Source organism: Lemur catta, chromosome 21 (assembly GCF_020740605.2).
Source record: "Lemur catta isolate mLemCat1 chromosome 21, mLemCat1.pri, whole genome shotgun sequence".
Classification (NCBI taxonomy): Eukaryota; Metazoa; Chordata; class Mammalia; order Primates; family Lemuridae; genus Lemur; species Lemur catta.
Genome location: NC_059148.1, coordinates 30,184,992 through 30,207,799, shown reverse-complemented (window position 1 = coordinate 30,207,799; position 22,808 = coordinate 30,184,992). Strand labels below are relative to the sequence as shown.

The following is a 22,808-nucleotide window of genomic DNA, read 5'->3' as shown; positions in this document are numbered from 1 at the left end:
GCTGGAACTTAGATGCCTCCCTGGGGAGAGAGGAGGAGAATCTGAATGGTTTGAAATTGAATTCTTGTTCCTAAAGGTACAAGATTGCACAAAAAATAATTTCTGTTATAGGGGGAAAAAAATGAAAATTCTATGTTTTATATACGTGAGCTTGCGGTCTGGCAGGCTCTGTCACTGCGCATGCGCGGCTGCGGTGCGGGCCGGCCGAGGGCTCCCGCAGCCGGGATTAAGGAGCCATCACGGCGCATCAGTCCCATCTGCGTCTCACAAGCGGCAACATTGTTACTTGCCGGCGTCGTGGGGATTATAACCCACTGGGAGCGTTTTCAGGAGGGTCTCTCGTAAGGATACAAATACGGGCACCTGCAGGCAAAGCCGTGCAGACGGAAAACAGAGTAGCTGTTGCTCAGGGCCGCTGAGAACAGGGCACAGGGCAGTGCCAGCTGAAGGGTGTGGGGCTTCTTTTTGGGATGATGAAAATGCTCTGAAATGCATGTGATGAAGGACATACAACTCTGTGAATATGCTAAACAACATTAAATGGTGCAGCTTAAATGGGTCAAGTTTTTTGCTATGTGAATGGTAGCTCCATAAAGTTATTTTTTGTTTAAAAAAAAACCTTGTCTTTTACCAAAAAATTTTCTTCCTCCAACCAATCGACAGCAACAACAGTCCCACGCAAGCGTCAAACACACAACAGCAAGCACACACACAAAACAATCAAAAGTAACCCTTCTCCCCAGAGGAGAGATTTAACACCGTCTTCCATTCAAGGCCAGGGCTTTCGTTTGCGAAGCGTGGCCTTGGCGTCACCCTGGAAGCCCAGCTCAGTCCCACTGACTCGCACAGATGAGAGAAGGGTTTTCTATTTAGGAATTACTCCGGGTCGGCCAAGAAACTGAGAGGGAAATAAAAAGAGATGGGCAAATGCGTTGTCTTCCCTGCAGCCTAACAGCCTCGTTCTTCGAAAGTTGCGCATTCCGGGGTGGGGAGCAGGAACTCAATCAAACAAGAAACACCCCACGAGATACTGAATGTCACACCATGATACGCCTTTTAATGACAAATGGCATCACAGGTATAAATAAATATCTTCTTTCCGTCTACAACATGTGCTACAAATATATTTTTAAAAGGTCCAACCACAGTGAGGAGGCTTCCAGGACCCTCTCTTAGCTACCGGTTTTAGTAATTAAAAAAATAAACACAATAAACACCCCTGGCATCTTTGCTGAGAGCATGACATGCGGGCGACCTCCCGCGGCCACCGCGCACAGAGACCCGGAGCCGCGTGAGCGCAAAAGGGCTTGTTCCACTCTGCCGTGGTCTTCCGGGCCACACACGTGTCGCTTTGGATGAATGCGTGTTTGCAATGTGCTGCTACACAATTATGCTGTTCAAAAACACAGTTGATTGACAATCTAACATAGATTTTTATCTTTAGAGTTGATGCTGGTATACCCCACCCAACAAAGTAAGAAAAACAACTTAAAAACTCCCAGTGGTTTTTTTTTTTTTTTTTAATCTTTGTTCATTTTTTCAGCATCGGATATGTCTTGGGATAGACCCATCCCACCAGGTCGGCTGTGACTATTCCTGGGGACTGTCTCTCTTTTGGATTTGACCCAACTTGCCCCCATGAGGGAGGGAAGGAGTCACTGTGTGGTCGGGTGGTCCAGGCTGGGTGCCATCTGCCAGCCACGTCCCCTTCGTGCGGCCGTTAGCAATGTCCCACCGTAGTGGTGGCAGAGGTGGTCCAACTGCAGTTCCCTCCTCCCACAAGACGCTCCGAGCTTTCCCCCTAACTGCGAAAACCCAGCAAACACCAGCCAGGCTGGGGGGCTGTAGAAAAGCCTTAAAGTTACTACTTAAAAACTGGATTAATGGACCTTGTTTACAGGAATCCTTGTTAACAGGAATATAATTTATGTTTCCTTTAAGAAAAATATACCCCTTGATCCTTAGAAATAAACATTAAATATAAATGAAATAGAAGTCTAGGACACAGAAAGGAATAAAAAAGGAAACATGGAAAAGAGAAGAAAAGAGTATCAAGTAAAGATTTAAAAATCCTTCGTTCTATCCCAAGAGGCAGCCCCTTGTAGACAATCAAAGCGAATATTGAACTAAAATGGAAAATGTCTCTTAGCGGGCCCTATTTTTATATTTTGCTCCTTTATTAGAAATATAAACAGATTATTCTTTCTATCTCTTTTTATTTGTCTTTTTTTTTTTCATTTTTTTAAACAAATGATTTTTGGTAGCTTGTCTGTATTATAGGTTGACTCACAAAATAACCTTCCTAATTTCTCCTTGTGCAGTTCGATATCTTGGGCTGCACTCCCCACACCCCAGAGTTTATTCCTCTGATTTTTGAAAATCCATCATCATAGACTGCTAAAAAAAAAAACAAAAAAACCTTGATACAAAAAGAATGTCCCTTCCCGGCTTCAAACCTTCCCACTTCCGGAGGCCCAGCCCTTCCCACGCAGCCCAGCGCGAGCCCCTGCCCGGCCTGGGCCAATTTTTGGAGCCGAATCTACGTGGACCGGGAGGAAGGCAGCGGCCGAGCGCCCGGGCCAGAGGGGCCCGCGCTCCATCTGCCACTCTCTCCGACAGCCCCTGCGTCCTCGGGGCGCCACGCCCGTCTCAGCACACCCACTTGATGTCCTCGTCGTTGCCGCCGAGGATGGAGTTCACCGTGGGGCAGCCGTCGTCCGGGGGGATGGTGGTGAAGGTGGTGAACTGCACCTTCTTCCTCTTGGACGTGGGCGAGTGCAGCGGCTCCGGTTTCTGCTCCCCGCCCGGCCGGTGCAGCTGGCCCCGCGCGTGCTTCTGGGCGCCGCCGTTGAGGAGCAGGTGGCTGCTGTCCTCGTAGGCGCCCGGGCCGCGGTCGAGGGCCGTGGTGCGCTCGCGCGGGGGCGGCGGCGGCGGCGCGTCCCCCGCGTTCTCCAGCAGCTCCGCCTCATTGCCCAGCCACACCCAGTCGTGCGAGTGGCTCACGGCGGCCTGGCCTTCCAGGGGCGCCTGCTTGTGCCTGTACCTGAGCGCGAAGGTGGCGCAGTTGATCAGGAAGACCAGGATGGCCAGGCAGAAGACCCCCAGCAGGGCGTACATGCCGATCTCCAGGTGGCTCAGGCCGCCGCGGGGCGTCTGCACCGGCTCGTCCCCCGCCGGCGCCGCGCCCGCCCCGGGCGGGCCCACGTGGGCCGGGAAGTTGGCGAAGTCGATGGGGATGTTCTGCAGCTGCCCCGCCCCGGCCAGCCTGCCCCCGTCCGCCCGGCTGTTCTTCGCCACCCTGCTGTCCGGCGGCGACTTGGCCGTGGTGGTGGCCCTCCCCAGCGCGCCCTCCTCGCGCCCCAGGGCCGAGCGCCCGTAGAGCGGCCCGTCCTGGCCCGCGCGCTCCTGCTCCTGCCCCTTCTGCCGCCGCTCGCTGGCGTGGTTCTGGATCCCGTCTTCCTCGTAGTCCCCGCCGGGGCCGGGGTCAGCGTCGCTCTGTCCAAACTTGACCCTGACGGTGCCGACGCCCACGGCCAGGACGCTCTTGCGCTTGGATTTCTGGCAGGCCTCCGCGATGGTCATGTCCACCCGGACCAGTGGCCCCTGGCCCTCCCCTTCCGCCACCACGACGGGCCACCTGGGGGAGCGGGCCTGGGGGACCGACACGACGGCCTCGTCCTGGGAGGTGGCCGCCAGGGAGAAGTCCTTGGTGTCGTAGATGTCCAGGGGCGTCACCGAGCCGTCGCTGAACTGCAGCCACGTGCTGACCACGGCTTCCTGCGGGGAGAGAGGGTTAGAAGACCACCCTGGGGGAGTGCCTCTTCTCAGAAAGCCCGCCTAGGAGAACACCCTGAGAAACAGGGAGCAGGACCCCGAATCCAGACCCAGCAGCTGATGGATGCAGGCAGGAAACCTACAGGTGTTATGTCAAGGCCAGAGAAATCACCTTAATTTAAATGGGAACAAATGGAGAAACGCGCTGACAGCAACGGCATGGTCCTCACCAGGAACAAATCGACAAACAAGGACACAGAAAACCCCCAGGTAATGCCATCCGCTAGCACGTGGGACATCACTGCCGTGGGGTGACAGCCAACAGAGCACCTTCGACGGGACAACGGGGTCAGCCATATGGGCAAAACACACCTGTTTTCTTATTTCTCAGGCAAAGCCAAAGGTGCCACTGCATCGCGGGGAAGTGCAGAGAGAAGGGGGAGCTTCCTCTTTAATGTCCTTGTTCCTGACCGTGTGTCCCGGCACTGCCCCCCCCTTCCCGCCCCATGCCCCCCATCCCACAGCAGCCCTGACATCGCAGACAGCACCTGCATCAACTCCAAAGACTGGGCCACTAATCAGTGTCTGTGACCACGTGACAAGGGCCTGTTGTGGAAGCCAGCCATTGCCATCGGTGATGCACAGACCCACCAGCTGGTTCAGCAATATCTTGGTTAGTCAAATCAGCGGCCCTTGGAGATGGCTGAGCTGGAAGTGTCTCCCACCGGCTTCTCCACCGGGGTTGCTTTTGTCCACTAAATAAAGTCCTTGCACCTGAATCCTTGCTCAGGCTTAGCCTCTGGGGAACCAAACGAAGCCGGATGATGTTGGCTCAGCAATGCGGTTCCCACCGTGTCCCCCCACCCAGAGAGACGGGTGGGTCCTGCAGCCCTGCAAGCCCTTGCTGATGCCTCAGCCTCACGCGTAAATCCTGCAGGACTCATCTTTTCATTCTCCCATCCTGGCTTTCTGCAGAACACACGAGGCGTGGGACAATGCATAGCCATGACCCTCACGTTTGTGGGTGCAAAAAATCTTTCGGATTTTATATTTCAAAGTTGAACATATCACAAACAAGATGCCAGCCTTCCACACTCCACGGGCTGAGATCAAGCGCCGTAGTAGTGTGCAAGTTCACTGTGGCTGACTTTTCCTCTTGAATTAACTTCTCTTCACAAACTCTAGATGGAGAAAGATGTTAACATAAAACAAGCCCCCAAACGGCAGACAATTGGAGCTAAGCCCCCGGGCGCCCTCGGCGTGCCAGAATCCATCTCTGTCCACCCTGCTGTCTGATTGAGACCCGGGCCTTCCATTAGCTCGTTACGGGGAGGTCGGAACCTGGCGTTTTATCAGGAGAGGCCAATCCATCCCCCCAAAGATGAGAAATTCTGAACGACTTAAAATAACACGTGCCCGGGAATGATGGAGAGCTCTGTCCTGTCAAGAGTCATGTCTGCAAATCAGATGAACCACGTCCACAAATCCCCCGAGTCGTGCTGGGGTCTGCCAATTACTGTCAGCTGATGAAGACAGATGGGCCACGTCGGGGAGGGGACCGGTAGCCTCGCCCCATGCCAGGGAGGTTGCAGTGCCAATCGTCCGCCCTAATTGACTACACATTCTCGGCAAATAGCTCCATGCTCTCTCCCCAGCAAGTTCCTCCACTCATCTTATGCTGCCCTTTATAGACTAGAAACCACCAGGCCAGTTTCCTGCCCTTGGGAGAGAAGAGAAGCCGGCACTGCGGGCTGGGCGTGGGCCTGCAGGCATCCCAGGACACTCTGGAACAAAGTCAGGTCACAACCGTCTCCTTGTGGTAGGCAGAACTTCCAGAATGGCCCGCCAAAGGTGTTCCACCCTAGACCCCAGAACGTGTGTGTGCTGAGTGTGACGTTGCTCAAGACTGTGTTATATGGCACAGGTGGCCCTAAAGTGAGAAGTGAGGGCATCTTCCTGGACTATCCGTGTGGGTCCAGTGATGTCACCTGGACCCCTTAAAAGCAGAGAGATTTCTCTAGCTGGTGGCAGGAGGGGAAGGCAGGGAGGCTGGAGGCGTGAGAAGGACCCCTGCACTGCTGCTGGGTTGAGGCCCGTGGGGACAGGTGAGGAGAGAGGAGGGAGGACTGCGTGGCCTTAGGGAGCTAAGAGAAGCTCCCAGCCAGTCGCCAGCAAAGAACTGGGGGCCTCAGTCACGCAACTGCAAAGATCCGGCTTCTGCCCACACATAAGTAACTGTGGACGCAGGCCCTTCCCCAGAGTGACCCAGCAAGAACCTGGCCAGCCCACACGTTGATTTCGGCCACGAGATGCCCTGAGCGGAGAACCCAGCTGAGCACCCACAGCACCGTGAGCTGACAGGTGGGTGCTGTTTTCAGCTGCTGAGTTTGTGGCAGGTGTTACGCAGCAGTAGGTAACGGCTACACCTCTGTGCACTGTGAGTCACTGCTCTGGTCATCGCAGACCCTATGGGGTCTGTGTGACCCTAAAGCTACGTGGGTAAGATGAGCACTTTTGTCTGCAATAACGCAGCCTCCATCACAGACCATGGTCCTGCCGACCTGCCCCAGTTCCGGCCTCCTCCCTCCTCTTCCTCTGCCTCCCGCATAGACGCTGGCCCTGCTCCCTCCCAAACTCTGCCATCTGCACCCCTACCTGCTTGGGGGTCCGCAGCAGCTCCTCAGCTGTGGCCACAGCTGTGATGGCCTTGCTGTTCTCTGCGTTGGGGTGGAGGGTGACGGACAGCCCAGCCACGAGCTGGATGGCCAAGTCTGTCACCGACACTTTGTCATCTAACACGGTTACTGTCTTCTCTGCCAGGATGGAGTCAGAGAGCGGGGACAACACCTGTGGGATTGGTAGGACACAAGGAAAATCCAACACACCTGTTTCTAGATGTTAGACCTTTTCCCAGCAATATTTCCTTTAGATGAGGTACCCTTGTATAATGCCCAACCTGGTTAACTGTCCATGGTGATCTCATTGACCAGACTCATGAAAAGTTACACACGAGCTGACTTTGTGCGGCTTGCATCAAATTGTAAGCGGACTATGGAATGAACCGGGGAGAACTGAATTATAAATAGTCCACTCCTGGCTTTGCCGCCACAGGGCATCCTCTGCTGAAACAGGACTTTCTGCCTCATCTCATAAGCCACGTGTTGGGCTGGAGATGTCCAGGTGAAATGGCAGAAATGTACCCGTCGTTTCACGATGACATTCCACAGAGGTGGAGTCAGTGGGGTGGGCCCCGAGGGGTGGAGGAAAGGCTGTGCATGCCCCGTCCATCACCTGTCCCGAATCTGACCATTCCGTACGTTTCCTGAAGCGAGGGAGAGGGAGTAGGATTGCGAAGAGTTTGTTGGATAAATAAATGGTAGGATGAGACGGTGGTGGAGGGGAAGGAGGCACGAGAGGAGGAATCCGTGCTCCTTCACCTGCCACTGGGAGAGCCGTGCGGAGAGGAGAGGAGGCCATGCTGAGGGAGTGGGGTGGGTGTGTGCGGAGAGTGGCTGCTGAGCGGGAGAGTCGGAGGTGGGGTGGCAGCGCTGGGACACGGGGGGAATGGAGGCTGTGACAGTGGGGAATGGGGTCATAGGGGGTGTTCAGGACATGCAGCCACCTTCTCAGTTCTTTTTTTCCTTTTTTTGAGACAGAGTCTCACTCTGTTGCCCAGGCTAGAGTGCTATGGCATCAGCCTAGCTCACAGCAACCTCCAACTCCTGGGCTCAAGCGATCCTCCTGCCTCAGCCTCCTGAGTAGCTGGGACTACAGGTGCACACCACGATGCCTGGCTAATTTTTCTATTTTTGGTAGAGATGGGGTCTCGCTCTTGCTCAGGCTGGTCTCAACCTCCTGAGCTCAAACCATCCTCCCACCTCGGCCTCCCAGAGTGCTGGGATTACAGGCGTGAGCCACCACGCCCGGCCACCTTCCCAGTTCTGTCTGGAAGGAGACTAGAACTCAAAGAGCTGGTCCGGGCTCATCCTTCTGTGTCCCCATGAGACCATTTGGAGCCATCGTGGGGACAAGGAATTGGCCACAGTGAGCTGTCCACCTTGAGTCTCCCTCAGTATCGCATGGCATGCTCCGTGCGGGGGACACAGGAGCTTCCTACCTGGATGGTCGTCATCCCGACCTCTCGCCCGGCCAGGACCCGGCTGTCCTGGAGCGTGGCCACGTGCGGCTCCTCCAGCTTCATGAAGTCTGCGACCAGGTGGGTGATGTCGAACTGCCAGTCGGGACTGAGCAGGTGGCTGGGCTGGCCCCACGGGCCGGCCCCCTCGGACACAAACTGGGTGAGGACCCTCACGGTGGCATGCTGGTATTGGAGGGCACAGCCCCGGCCACGCCTGTCCTCCTCGTCCTCGTCCTCGCTCTCTCGGGTGGGCCTTGCGGGAAGGAGAGGGGCTCTCAGACATGGGGAGAGGAGTCTACGGTGTTCTTGAGTCAGGCAGTGCCCACTTCAACCTCAGGGGGATGACATCAAGACAGGGGCCCCGACCACACGTGGGGGACCAATCCTATCACTGGGCATCTCCTCCTCGAACACATTTACTGACAAATAAGAGGCTTAAGGGCTAATATTTACTGAGCCTGCACCATCTTGTAAGTAGCCATTAGCCACATGTGGCTATTTAAATTTTAATTTAAATAAGTAAAAACCAAATACATTTTAAAAATTCACCTTCTCCAGGCTGGCTACAGTCTGAGTGTTCCAGAGCTACATGTGCTGTTGGTGTTACCATATTGGACAATGTGGTTCTAGAACATTCTACCCCTATAGAAAATGCTAACAGACAGAACTGTATGACACTCTTGAGATGGGCCAGGTCCCACTCTAAGCTCCCTTGTGTATGAACTCTTTTAATCTCATAACACTATGAGGCAAACCCATAATTATATTCTTATGTCCAGATGAGGAAACTGAGGCACTGAGAGTGGATCGCTTGCCCACACTCACAAAGCTACTAAGTGGCAGAGCTTGGATTGGTTGTACAGTGCACAACCTAGTTAACTGTACATGGCAATTCTGTTGACCATGGAGCCCAGCAAGTCTCAGTTCTGCTCCCTCAGAGACGTGGAACAAACCCATTATCTTGGCCACTTGTGGCTACTAAATGATCTGAAGGCCTGGCTGGACTGTCCTCTTCCAATCAAGCTAAATTCCTTCAAGCTCTCCTTGTAGAAATGGATTTTCCATCTCCCTGAGGCACACTCTAGTTTGTCCCTTAACAGGAAGGCCCTGGTACCTGAGGGACTGTCAGGAAAATAGCCCTGATGGTTTGGGATAAAGAATTCCAGGCAGGAAGCTGGGAACTCAGCCACGCCCTCACTTAGCTAAACACACACTAATCTGGGGGCCATGGAGCTGAGAAAACAAGACCCCAAACTCCTATCCATGACAGACAGGCCAGAGTCACAGAGAATAAATGAGATGCTTTTTGCAAACAGTAATCCCATAGTCCAGTATAAATGCAATTAAATTGTATCCAATAACTTGATCTGCACAGAACATTTCAAGCTTATAGATATTCATAAAGCACAGGAGAGAACTTTGATGTTCTGCTTAGCGTGAATAAACCAAACCTCAAATTCCCCCGTGACTGAGAAGCTAAAACATTGCATTATCTCCATTGTGACATTTTGGGAGAGCCACTTGCAGGAGACAGCCTACTGTGAGCCAGGTGTAGGGCGTGGACAACCTGGGTTGACACGGAACTGCTGCTTAGCAGCTTTCAGGCCGGGCTGGGTCCTCCTGGAGCCTTGGCCTCCTCAGAGGTGGTTGCTAGGATTTAGGGAGATGGAATAGTCGAGATAATACCAGCACCTACCACGCACCAGGTCCCTTAGTGTTAGGGTCAGTAAATAACGCTATTGTTGTCATGGCTCTAGGACATCCCTCCCACCCAGGCTCACCTCTTACTGGCCATGATGGGGACCCTCCAGCCCTTAATCTGGCTGAGCTCTGTGTCAGAGACCTCAATCTGCAGGGGCAGCCGCGGCACCCACACAGTGATGTGCAGGGGGGCGCTCAGGTACTGGTATGTGAAGTTCACCACCGCGTCCATCTTGCCTTTTATCTCTTTGCCATTGACAAAGACGTAGTCGCAGCGGTCAGACACCTGCAGAGACAGAGGTAGAGAAGATGGAGGAGAAGTTCATGGGGCCCTGGAGACCACCATGCTCTGGTTAGTCTTATTCTCTGGCAAAGCACATATGCTTAATTCAGGTTCCTCCCAACACAGAGCCTGAGACAAGGATTCAGTGCAGCTGGTTTAATTGGGAGGTGAGCCCAGGCAGCAGGGGTGAAGGCTCAGACTGAGGGAGACAGAGGAAGAGGAAAACCCAGTAGGAAGGTGCATTTTTAAGGCTACTACAGTAACCATCAGGCTCAGCTTCTTCAAGGAATTGTCTACCTGAGGAATAAGAGGCTGGAATATTATCTATCAGCTCCCATTTCCTGCTGCCCGTGCCTGGAACTGGAAATAGAAAATAGCTTGAGGTGAAACTGCAATCAGAAAGTGAACTTGAACTTGCACAGAACTGCAGCTATGGCTGAAATCTGGGTGGGCCCAGGGGATGCGGTGTGAGCCCCAGAGGTGTCTGTGCCCCAGGCTGCTGTGTGCTCAGAAAGGGAGCTGCTCCCGGCCCCACCCCGGCCAGCCTCCCAGGATGCTGGGCCTGCGGCGTCTTCCTCTCCAGCAGGGCTCACATGAGCCTGAGCTCCGTCCCCTCCATTCACCAACGGTCCTGATGCTTCTCCAGGGCGCACAGGCCTTGGCAGTGCAGGTCCCTTTGCCCAGGAGCACCCTCCCTGTGTGCCTGGCCTGGCCCAGCTCACGGGTCCCTGGGACATGCCTCCCCCCTCCCCCCGGGATGGTTTACACATTTGTATTACAGCTGTTCGTCACGCGAATGGCAGATTCCACGTGTGACCACCAGCCTGCGTCCCCTGCCCTATAGTCCTCCCTTCCTGTTCTCCTTTCTAGCAGATTGCGGTCTCACAAAAGGGACGCGATGGAGCAGAAAGAAAAACAAACACACAAAGAAAATAAACATAAAAGTCTAAAAATATCCGGCTTGTGCGTTCCAAAGCCATTCACTCAAAGATGAATCTATCTATAGCCCCAGGGACATTCCCAGTGAGGCAGGAAACAGCAGAAAGATGCCTGTGTTCTCAGCCACGCAGGGCCAATGTGGATGACGATGAGGCCATCATGAAGGCAATCCCATGGACTGAGTGGTGAAGGATGTCCCCCTAGGAACTGTGAACTTCTGGAAGACTGGAAGACCAGAAACCCCTTCCCCGAGTGCCTCGGCAATAGTTAGGTCCCTTGGAAATTAGACTGGGATTCTGTTTCTGCCACCTTAATGAACTGAAAACTGAAACTGAGTAGAGTTACAGAGAAGCAATATGACCCACCCTGCAGAGCCAGGTTGTCTTCTTCATCTTCGATCTTGTGGTTCCTTACACTAGCTGCTCATGATGCAGAAGCTCAGCAAAGCAGCCATTGGATGGATGGATGGGTGGACAGATGGATGGATGTATGGATGAGTGGATGGATGGATAGGTAGATGGATAGATGGATGGATGGGCAGATGGATGGATGGGTGGATGGATAGATGGGTAAATGGATGGATCGGTGGATGGATGGATGGATGAATGGGGGGATAGATGGATGGATGGATGGATGGATGAATGAATGGGGGAATAGATGGATGGATGGGTGGATAGATGGGTAAATGGATGAAAGGGTAGATAGATGGATGGATGGGTGGATAGAGAGATGAACAGATGAATGGACAGATGGATGGGTGGACAAATAGGTCGATAGATGGATGGATGGATGGAAGGAAGGATGGATGGATAAACAAGGCCTTCCACTCATGGGAATGCCTCCTTCAAGATAATCATCAAAGATCTTGGGGCTGGTGGGAGATGCGGCCAGAGAAGGAGATGAGGTAGAGCCCCAAACAGCGGAAACACAAGAAGTTAGTTCAAAAGCTTCTCAGGCAATGTTTCCTAAGCTTCCTGGGGTTACTGACTCCTTTGAAAATACTCCTAAAGCTAATTCTTGCTGGGGAAACACACTATGTAGAGTTTAGTGGGACATTTCAGAGTTAACAAAGTCACTCGGGGCCTCCTCATGCACGCAGCACACACCGCGCTGAGCTACAACGGCTGACCTCGTGTCTGTCCCCTGCCCGGATTGTGCACTCGGGAGGCAGCGGAGTCCCCTTCTGGGGTTCCGTGGACCCAGCAAGTAACATCATGTGCTATTCAGTGAGCTCTCATGATCCGATTGTCCTCTCTTTCCCCAGCTTTCAGGAACTATGAGCGGCTGGTCGGGGCCTCGTTTTCATTTTCTGTTTGGGGGGCAGCTGGTGAGGGCCAGGCTGAGACAATTTCCTCCATCTGCCAGGGACTGTGGCAGGGAGAAGCCGGGAGGGCATCGCAAGGCTTGGTCTTCTCATTTGTGGTCAAGAGTGGTTCAAAAATGTTTACATGCTGATTAGGGATGGAAACCAATTTCAGTGGCTGTGCAGACTTGTCATTAGCATGTACACACTGTCCTGGGTCCGGGCAGGCATTAGCATAATAGCCGAGCACGAGTTATATCAGTAATCACTTCTTTAATCAATGTTGTAATTTACAGACCATTGACTTTTCTCACTTATTACCTCTCTGAGCTCTGGAGGGAGGAAATCTGGCCGCTCCTGAATATATAAATAACTAAGAGCGACGCCAAGGGTATGAGGTTGCCGTGCGTGATGGAGCCATCGTCACTGCTGTTCCTGAAGGTGTCATAAACGTCTGGGGACATGTCTGGATGCATCCATCATCTCCTAAGTGGCTAACAGTGAAAACCACAACGTCACAAAATGATCCTGCTTATCTACAGAAAGGAATGGAAACCCCCACAGGAATCTTTTCAGTCCCTTGGCTTCGTTTCTTGGCATCTCTTCCGTCTTTCCTCTTGGGGGAGTCTGTCGGGCCACTCTCCAAGGGACAAGCAGAGGCGGCTGCTGGTGGACCACTGATGCCCGATGGAACCTTCTCCTGAACCCTCCTCTGCCAAGCAGGTTCTCAGACGCGAGCGAGCACCAGAGAGGACTGGCCGGCTCAGCCTCCGACCTGCAGGTCTGCCAGGGGGGACCCACAGCGGCATCTGTGACCCGTTCCGATGTGACGCTGCCGCTGCCGCTCTGGAGACCACACTTTGAGACCCACTCTTTGTGTCTTACACAACCCTCTCATTGTTGTAACTATTGAGTTATGATGCTTTAAATACCGTCTCTGAGCATACGACTCCCCCAATCCCATCTCCGGATATCCACCTGCTCCTTCGACATCTCCGCTTGGATCTCTAATTGGCATCCGAAACTCAATGTGCTCACAAATCAAACGGCTAGAATAGGGCTTTTGTTTTTGTTTTTGATTCTTTTGCCACTCAGGGGACTCAGACTGTATCTGAATTAAGTTCAGATAGAGAAAAATCATATCTGCGTTTCTCGTACACCTGCTCTGTGAATGTGCACAAAACGCTCTGTTTGCAAAGTGTTTTCTCACCCTTTTCATGCTCAGTCCTCCCTGGAGCTATGGGCAGCCATTAGGATCCATTCTGCAGGTGAGGAAACTGAGGCTCGCTGAGGCTGCTGCTCGTCCGAGGTGGAGAGGCAGCGCGGGGACCGTCTGTGACAATTTGCTCTGTCGGCTGACCTGTTTCAAACAGTGTTTATCCTGGGATTATGGCCTTGGCTGAAGCCGTCCTTCCTGCCATGTGGCTCTTCGGGTCATTCCATTCCTGTGGCAGGTGGGTCGCAGGAAGGAAGGCCGTTGGCCAGCAATGGTGACACGGCCGTGGCCGGGGGCCAGAGACAGTCCGGATCTTCTCCTCGAGCTGCCCCAGCCTGTTCACTTGGCTCTTCCCACATGGGCCACGCGGACAGGCTGTCTCTTCCCGCGTCCAGGCAGGGAGCAGATGGCGCACTCGCCCGGAGCTCGAGGGGGTTGCACGAAGGGGCGGGTGGGGTTAAGGGGAACCCATGTGAGAGGACAAAGGGCGCCAGACCTGGAGGGGCTGCTGGGAGGAAAAGCAGCCTCCAAAATTCAATGTCCGCCCAGAGCCTCACACCCTGACCTTATCGGGAGACAGGATCTTTGTGGATGTAATTAGTTAAGGATCAAGATGAGATCACACTGGCTTGGGACGTGCCCTCCATCTAACTGTCCGTATAAGAAGAGACACAGACACACACGGAGAAGGTGACGTGAAGATAGAGACAGAAATTAGGACCATGCATCTCCGACCTAAGGAACGCCGAGGACTGGGGACCACCGGGAGCCGGGAGAGGCAGGGAAGGAGCCTCGCCCGGAGCCGTCAGAGGGAGAGCAGCCCTGTCCACACCTTGATTTTGAGCTCCAGTCCCCAGAGCTGCAAGAGAATACATTCCTGTTGTTTCCCGGCCCCAGTTTGTGGTTCGCTACGGCGGCCACAGACAGTAATACGAAGGGCTCCAAGGAGTCGCTGCCACCTGAGCAAGGTGAGGGCACGTCCACAGAGCCAGCCTGGCACCGTCGCGGTAGGAGAGGCCTGCAGAGCTGCGAGCTCGATGGAACACGCAGCCACGGCCAACGCACGGCCTGGCAGGGGGCGGCCGAGGGGACTGACCCTCCCTGCCCCCAGTCCCTGAGCTCACTCATGTCCCCCCTTCAGCACTGCTGGAGCCAGCGAGAAGCGGGAGGTGACCAGGCTTGTTCAGGCAACACACAAGGTTTAGCCTCCCAGGGCCAGGGTGGGAGAAAGACAGAGATCTGCGGCGGGAGCAGGAATACCCAGCACACCAGCCTCTTCTCATCATCTGTCCATCCTCCTAGTCTAGGCTATTGTTTAAAAAAATTTTTTTTTAATCATATCTCCTTCTCAACTCTGGAAAAATCCTTGAATGATGTACAAGCCTGTGTCCGGGTGGAAACCTGGGGCTGGCAGGTGGGAGTCTGTAGAGGGCCAGGCAGATGGAACGCGTTAGCCCCAGAAGCGTGTTTACTTCCGTGCAAAGCCACCACGTCAGGTGTCTCCCATGACAGCGTGCGTCCTTCCACGGAGACCGGGGACCCGTCGGCGTCTGCTCCGTCCCGGGCAGGACTGCTCCACCTGAGCGCTACTGACACGTGGAGTCAGATAATTCCCTGTCGTGAGGACAGTCCTGGACGTTGTAGGATGCCCAGCAGCATCCTTCGCTCCTACCCACTAGATGCCAGTGGCCCCTGCTCCAGGCGGGACAACCAAAAATGTCCCCAGACATTGCCACATGTCCCCTGGGGGCACAACCACCCACCAGAGAGCCCGTGGTCTGGGTCTACCTGGGTGCTAGGAAGAGCCAGCACGAGCGTTGTCCTGCCTGCTTTCCAGGTACTGCTGCATTGGAACACACCCATCTCTAGATCTATGGTACGATACGGTGACGTTAGTTAATACCAATACGTTACATTCTTGGAAGTTGCTAAGAGAGTAGAGTTTAAGAATTCTCACTGCAAAAAATGACACGTACGTGAGCTAATGCACGTATTCATTAGCTCCATTTAGCCATTCCACAACGTATATGCATCTCAAAACGATATGTTGTACACGGTAAATAAATATATACGATTTATATTTTTTTAAATAAATAAGGAAAGAAAGAAAGAAAAAAGAAAGAACAAAGAAAACCCAACTATGGGAATGGAGAAGTCGCGTGACTCAGCTGCACGTCAGCCTCTGCAAAGCTGGACCTCACATTCCCACGTGCAAGTTCCCAGGGAAGGGGACGCTCCATCCCCCTGGGCGTGGACTCACTCACTTTGATGACATCCTCGTCTGCGGACTTGCACTCCACCAACTCCGAGATGTCCGTCACGGCGCTGTCCTCCTCCACGGAGACCACCTTGATGGGCAGCTCCACCGTCTTTCCCGTGAGGATGGCAGTGTTCAGAATTTCAGTGTCCTGCAAAGGAACCGGACACACCTGGGTCAGTGGAGACCTCACTTCTGCTGGGTGCCAGACAGGGGAACCTCTCGAGGCAAACACCAGGATGTCCTCGTTTAGACAGGACACGCGGCAGCGATGACCGTAGGAACCCAGGGAAAGGGGCCGTTCTCTGTGGAACAGTTTCCTAAGAATGTTCAACAGTTCACTTTCGGCTTATGGACGATCATCTTCCTAGTTTCCAACAACAATTGAAAAATATCTATTTTTTTTTCCTCTATTATAGAGACCAGGCAGAAGGAGCACATTAGTTGGGTGTTGGCTGCAAGGAACAGAAACTAACTCTGGGCACCCTGAGTAAGATGGTACCGTGGTGGGCTGAAGGATGTCCTCCCTCGGGCCCCCTGCAAAAGATACCCAGGTCCCAACCTCCACGACCCGTGACTATGTTTCGCTACATGGTAAAAGGGATTTCACAATTGTGATGGGGGGAGATTATCCTGTATTATCCAGACAGGACCAACGTAAACCTAAGGTCCCTATAAGAGGGCACCATGAGGGTCAGAGGCAGAGAAGGGTGTGTGGAGAGGGAGGCAGAGGTCAGAGTGACAAGGCCATGAGCCAAGAGATGGGGACAGCCCCTCACAGCTGGAAACGGCAAGGAGCAGGTATTTCTCCCAGAGCTCCCGCAGGAGTGCGGCCCTGCCAGCACCTTAACGTAGCCCCAGAAGACTCATTTCCGGCTTCCGCCCTCCGGAACGACAGGATGGTGAATTCGTTTTAATTCGTCAGAGCGGCATCAGGAAACTGACCCAGATACCCACTGCCTAGACCCCGGGCTGCTGCCGGAATCAGAGGAAAAGCTGAATGAGGCTCTGCAAAGGCCAGGTCACCTTCGAGGACGGGGACAGCAGGAGATAACGGGCATCGTCCCAGAGTAAGGCGGCAAGCGTGTCTCCGACCGTTTCCGCTCTTGAGCCACTCGCTCCCCTAAGATGCAAGTTCCCTGGAGGGATGGTCTCACTGGGGTCCTTACCCAGAGGGGGGCAGGGTGCTGTGACCAACAGGACTACCAAGACTGACTGCAACAGGACAAGGGCAGTTTTTACAGATCAGGATCACGCTGTTGGAGGAAGACAGGATGCACAGATTCCTGGCAGGCAAAACACAACTACAACAACTATAGCAGCAGCACTGTCCACTACAACACCAAGTCAGGTCATTTTGTCCCCAAATGCCCATAATCCCTGCGCTTGGGCAATGGACGCCAGACCACTGGGGCTTCCTTTTTAACTGCAGACTTAAGCAGAGCTGTTCTTCCCCTGCTGCTCCCTGGGAGCTCGTTCCAGCACAGCCCTGGGACCTTGCAGCCCATTCACCCTGACTTCATGCAGAACTATTAACACCAAGCCTCTCCTACTACTTGAGATTTACAAAGTGATGAAGAAAATACCTTCTTTCTGAGTTTGCGGGATACCTCCTGCTTGCCCTTTGGCAATCCTACTCTTTATGGCCAGATGGGTGTGAAAAAGGTCATTTGGCTTTGGGGCATCTAGCGACACCTTTCACCTTTGGGCAGATTTCTCCCGAAGCCTCTCTCCAGAAACGCTGCTCGGGTTTGAAGCGGGAAAGAGGTTTCCTCTGTTCTTTCTCCAGGGAAGCAATTGACACCAAAATGACCTTTTGCATTAAACAAGAGCACAGTGGAAAGAGTTATGAGTCACAAGCAGAGTCTCGGCTTCTCTCTGATGCTCGCATGTCGGCCGGCAGTTAAACGACCCTTGGCCGCGTCTCTGGATTCCCGGGGCTGGGGTGCAACCCGGGCAGCGTGCACTGCAGCTATTACGGATGCTAAGAATACCGCAGAAATCCCCACGTCCATCTGCAGGCTCATTACAGGTAATGTGCTCGCAGTTCCGTCTTCACACTTTCTCTCCCGGAATGGGCTTTGGCTAATGGCTTCATTAAGGCAGCACACTCCACGTGGATTAATTGTGATTCACCTTCTAACGGTTGTTGCAGTTTTACACACACGCACACACACACACACACACACACAACCCTAACACTCCCTACCCCTAAATTGCATTTCACCAAAATTAAGACTGGTTGGACTTTAGGTGTTTTTCACTGATGAATATTAATTTCAGGAGCAGAGAATTGACAGTCGTAGAAATAACAAACGATAGAAGGAAACTTTGGCCTCTGGGACAAACTGGCTATGCCACACGAAACAAGTTCTCTGTATTTAAAAATCACTCTCTTGACAAATAACTCTGGGGTCTGTGGCTTGCTGGGTGCTGGAACTCCGGAATCCCGAGTTCCACTCGGTGCTTTGCATGAACTTCCGGTACCACCCTGATTCCATCGCTTGGAATCTTGGTTTCCTCATTTTACAAGTTAGGGGTTGGGCTACCTCATCTCTAACCGTCTTCCTGACTGTCCAATCCTAGACATCGGTCTCAGTCCACTAGGGCTGCTACAGCAAAACGTCACGGGCAGGGGAGCTGCCAAACAGCAGGGATCCATTTGTCACGGTTCTGCAGGCTGGGAAGTCCAAGTCCAAGACTCAGGGTGTGGTGAAGGCAGAGCGTTAAAAATGTGTGCGTGCCTGTGTATGTACACATGTATGTGCCTGTGCATGTGTGTACACATGTATGTGCATGTGTGTATGCACACACATGTGTGTGCACCTGTGTGCATGTACACATGTATGTGTGTACCTGTGTGTGCATGTATGTACACATGTATGTACACATGTATGTATGTGTGTGTGTTATTTGATGTAGAGGGCACAGAAGTCTACATGGCTGGTTGCACCTGCCAAATACCTGTTCGGTTGAGGCCCATTCACAGCGCTGTGCCTAGCGCACTATTTCAGTGCATAAAATCATACTGTTTTCTGAAACCTACCCAACCCCCACTGGAACTGGAGGGACACACCTTGTGCATGGCCTGGCAGGGAGCAGATGCCGCCTCCCTTTACCCTGCAGCTCAGCGCTGCTCTGGGCATGGTTTATGCTGCTGGCTGCCTTCCCTAGGCCCCACCTGGGCCGTGGCCAGGTCACCATCCCAGAAGGCAGCCTGTTCCTGAAGGCACAGGGGTGTACGATTCCCGTCGGCTCCAGCAGGTAGCAGAGAAAGCTTACCAACACCGTCTCAGGGCCTGGCGGAGCATGACAAAGGGCACTACTACCACCTGGAAGCTTTTTGTCTTATCAAATGTTTCCGTTCTCCTTGCACTCCGTTCTCTCTCCCTCCACCCCTCTCATCATAAATCAGAGAACTGCTCTGTTTGGCTGAAAAGAATCAATAACACAGGGTACGTTCCATCTCCGTCGTATCACATTTGACAAAAGCCCGAGGCTTCTGAGCAATCGTGCTTTGTTGCTTGATTTGCCCTCATAAATGTAAGTTGGCTGGGCCATCTTCAGGGTAAGTTGTGTATTTTTAATTTTTAAATAAATAAAGAACACAGAATTGCTTCTGGAGTCTTCAAAGGACTCAGGAGCATGAACAGACTAAAACCATGTTAGGGGAGCCCTACTGGCGGGAGATGGGGCGTTTAGCCCGTGGGTGGGTGTGAAATGCCCCACTGTGAATGTCCCCCGAGGGTCCTCGTGCAGCGTAGGAAACAGAGAGGAAGTGCATTGTATCCACACACTGAAATGCCATGCGGCCATCAAAAAGAATGAATCCGTACTGCAGCGTGGACAGATCGTGAAAACATCATGCTAAGTGAAGAAAAGCCAGACACCAAGACCACAGAGGGTGCAGTTCCACTCACAGGGAATCCCCGGGACAGGCAAGTCCACAGAGACGGACCGTGGATTAGTGCTGGCCCTGGGCTGGGGGGGGCAGGGAGGGGCTTATTACGGGGTCCGGGGTTTCCTTTGTGGTGAAGAAGGTGCTCTGGACTTAGCGGCAGTGGCTGCACAACCTTGCACACACTAAGAACCGCTGAACTGTGTACTTTACAATGATGCATTTTATGGCAGGTGAATTATATCTCAATTTAAAAATAGAAAGAAAGGAAAGAGTGTGGGATGGGGCCACAGAAAGGCCGCGGCCAGGCTGAGACCAGGATTTGACTCCGGGCTGGCCGCGTGGCCTCAGACAAGCCAGGTGCAGTGACTTACCCTGGAAATGGGACTAATTGCAAACGTACCTGCGGCTCAGAGACCAGACACCAGCCTCGCGAACCAATGCGGGGGGGAGGGTTCAAGTCCCATGCGGGTCTGAGGAAAGGGTGAGCTTACTCTAAAATGTCCCAGACAGCAGAAGAATCACCTCTCTCAATTCATGTGTCTGGGAGTCAAGAAGAGGTAGAAGCTAATAAAACTATGAACAAACAAGTGACACTTGGGGAGCTCTCAGTGCCTGCTAGGTGAGGCTAAATACTCTCATCACTCTCATCACAACTGCAAACGAACGTGCTGCGTTGAAGCAGGAAGTCTTGCTATCCTCAAGTGACAGACAGGGAAACCGAGGCACGAGCTGGGTAGCTGAGTTGCCCAGGGTGCAAAGCCCTCGGGAGGTCTCGCCAGGCTTCTACATGCACGTGTTCAGGCCACAACTGCTCGATAGGTCGAGCGCGGGGACCTGAGACGGAGCTGCCCTCAGTCCCGGTGCTGCTCTCTCCTTGCTACGATTTAAATTCTCCAAGCATCCGTTTCTCCGACTGGGAACCCGGGAATAATTAGGGCTGCTGCGAAGATGAAATCAGATAATGTTTATGGATCGCCTGTCAGGGCTGGGGAGAAAGTCCAAGTTGACTCAAAGGGCAGCTCTTCCGCGTCAGCGGGGAGTGTCTCGGGTGGGGCGGTGGGTGGAGGGAGGGAGCCAGATTTTCCCACTCGAATTTCTCTTTCCCTCTGAAAATCGGGGCGAGTCGGGGGAGGAACAGAAAACCAAACCAAAACAAGTCAGACTTGTAGCCCACATCTAAACACGTATAAAATGTATTAAAAATGAGCACTTTTTGTATTCGTTTCAGATTTTTTTTCTTTTATGAAAGAGAGAAAATCTGACTGCTAACTTTGAACTCTCCTCTGTTGTTTCTCCAGCTCGGTCCCTCGATTTCCCTCCCCGGAGGCAACTGCTGTCGGGAATTCGGGTGTATCGTTCCAGTTTGTGATTTTACACTTTTACCAAATATCCCTGTCTATGTAAAGAAAACATGGCATTGTCTCCTGCTTTCGTATTTTATACAAACATGTTGTATGTGGTTTCTGTATCAGATTGGACTTTCATCAGCTTACGTTGTGTTTTCATGATCCACCGTCTGTATCGCTGGACCGTTTATCCCTATTTAGATCCGTATCTACGTACTGACCGGGGTCATCCGTCTTAAAGACTGGCTATAATTCCACCACATTCCTTTTCCATATTTTACTTTTCCATTTCCCTATGGATGGAAATTTAGAGTGTTTTACGTTCTTTGCTTTCACAAATAACTAAATCTCTCCCTGTATGTGTGTACCCAGGGTTTGTTAGCCTCTGATCCTGGAAGGGAAATGGCTAGATGGAGAGTCTACATGTTTTTTTCTCTGACCCTGCCACCTGGGGCTGCCCAGGTTGTCCTTGTCCTGTCCACTGGGGAGCCTGGGAGTGAGCAGACAGGTGGTTGCAAGGGCCTCACCCCGGACCGGACAAGCTGGACAAGCTACTGCACGGAGCGACAAGCATAGCTTCCGTTTCTCGCTGACTCATTTCCTGACGTCAGTGACTCTCAAATCCAGGCTCTCTGTTCCTTTCACCTGCAGCCAGAGAAGCAATCCAGCCCGTGAGCCCCTCTCCCGCCCAGCTTTGCGGGAGGAGTAGCAGGTGAGTGCTCCACTTCCTTCTCTACCTGAGCGGGTGCCCACAGAGCCCGGCCTGTTGGCTCTGTCCCCTCTGGGAGCCCATGGGGCTGATTGCAGAGCAAGATTTTCACGTTTTCTCTGAAGAAGGTAACGCAGAGTGAAGTCAGTTAATAGGCAAGTCTGCTGTTTACTAATTCATAGCAAGTGCTGAGAAGAGAGATGGCAACCCCATGCTGCTTCTTGGAGTGAAAAAGAAAAAGGCTGAGCTTTTCCGGGTAGAGGAGCACGTCACGTTGGATTTCACAGACCGATTAATACAGCGCAGAGGCCAGATCCTGCCGGTGTGTGATTTTCTGTGAACCTGTGAGCCAAGAAGGATGTTTACACTTGTCAAGGCTTGTAAAAAAAAAAAGAAAGAAAGAAAAAGAAAAAAAGGAAGAAAAGGAAAAGAATGTGCAACAGAGACTGTGTCCCGAAAAGCTGAAAATATTAACTCGCCAGCCTGTCATAGAACAACTTTGCTGACCCCTGAAGGAGAGCATTTTTCCAGCACGATGGGGCCTCTTGCACCCAAGAGCCTCTCCTGACCCCTGGGTGTCAGGTCATTCTCTCTGGGGGAGCCAGGGGCCTCGTCCTTGCAGATGCCAACTCCCATCCTCCAGCGGGTACTGCCTCTGATGCACCGCGTGGCCCGGCCGCCAATGGCTGTGCTGAGTAGCTTGAAAGGAGGGTTCTGGATTCAGGGCAGAGAAACCCAGAGAAGGGTCATCTGATTAACAAGCTGACTTTGTTAGGTGCAGCCAGCAATTTGCATAATCCTGTGACTAATCACACATTACTGCTCACACAACACACAACAGGCATTGAAGGGAGGCCTCCGCAATTCCACCCACTAACGCAATTTTCCCTTCAGGCAGGCTGAGTGCAGACCTCAGCTCAGCCGGCTGCACGATGCCGTCTAACAAGCTCTCCCACCGGGGGAGCAAAGGGAACCCTGTTATCGCCGGCTGCAGACGGCAGCCTGCTGCAGCAGACCGGGCTGGACCTGCCATCGGTCCACACTGCTCCTAATGAACGCTCGGGGTTCTGTATAATCTTGCAGTAGAATTGATTTAAAAGATGCTCGGGGAGATACTGCTAGGGAAATGCTCCTCCCACAGGGACACTCACGTCCCCATCATTTCCTCTGCAGTGGCTTTAGATTCTGCAGGAGCCGTGAGAGCCGGGAGGTGGCAGGGCAGGGCAGGAGGAGGGGATGCT

At 52.9% G+C, this 22,808-nt stretch overlaps 1 protein-coding gene across 1 annotated transcript in view; it reads right to left on the bottom strand.

Annotated features, from left to right (window-relative positions):
* Positions 1–326: 326 nt before the first annotated feature.
* The window catches only part of TMEM132C (transmembrane protein 132C), a 119,481-nt gene continuing 96,999 nt past the window's right edge, over positions 327–22,808 (bottom strand). The window contains 6 exon segments of the mRNA XM_045534726.1: positions 327–415; positions 2,544–3,777; positions 6,430–6,621; positions 7,892–8,165; positions 9,694–9,899; positions 15,619–15,762. Of these exon segments, the coding sequence (XP_045390682.1) occupies positions 327–415; positions 2,544–3,777; positions 6,430–6,621; positions 7,892–8,165; positions 9,694–9,899; positions 15,619–15,762 (2,139 nt within the window).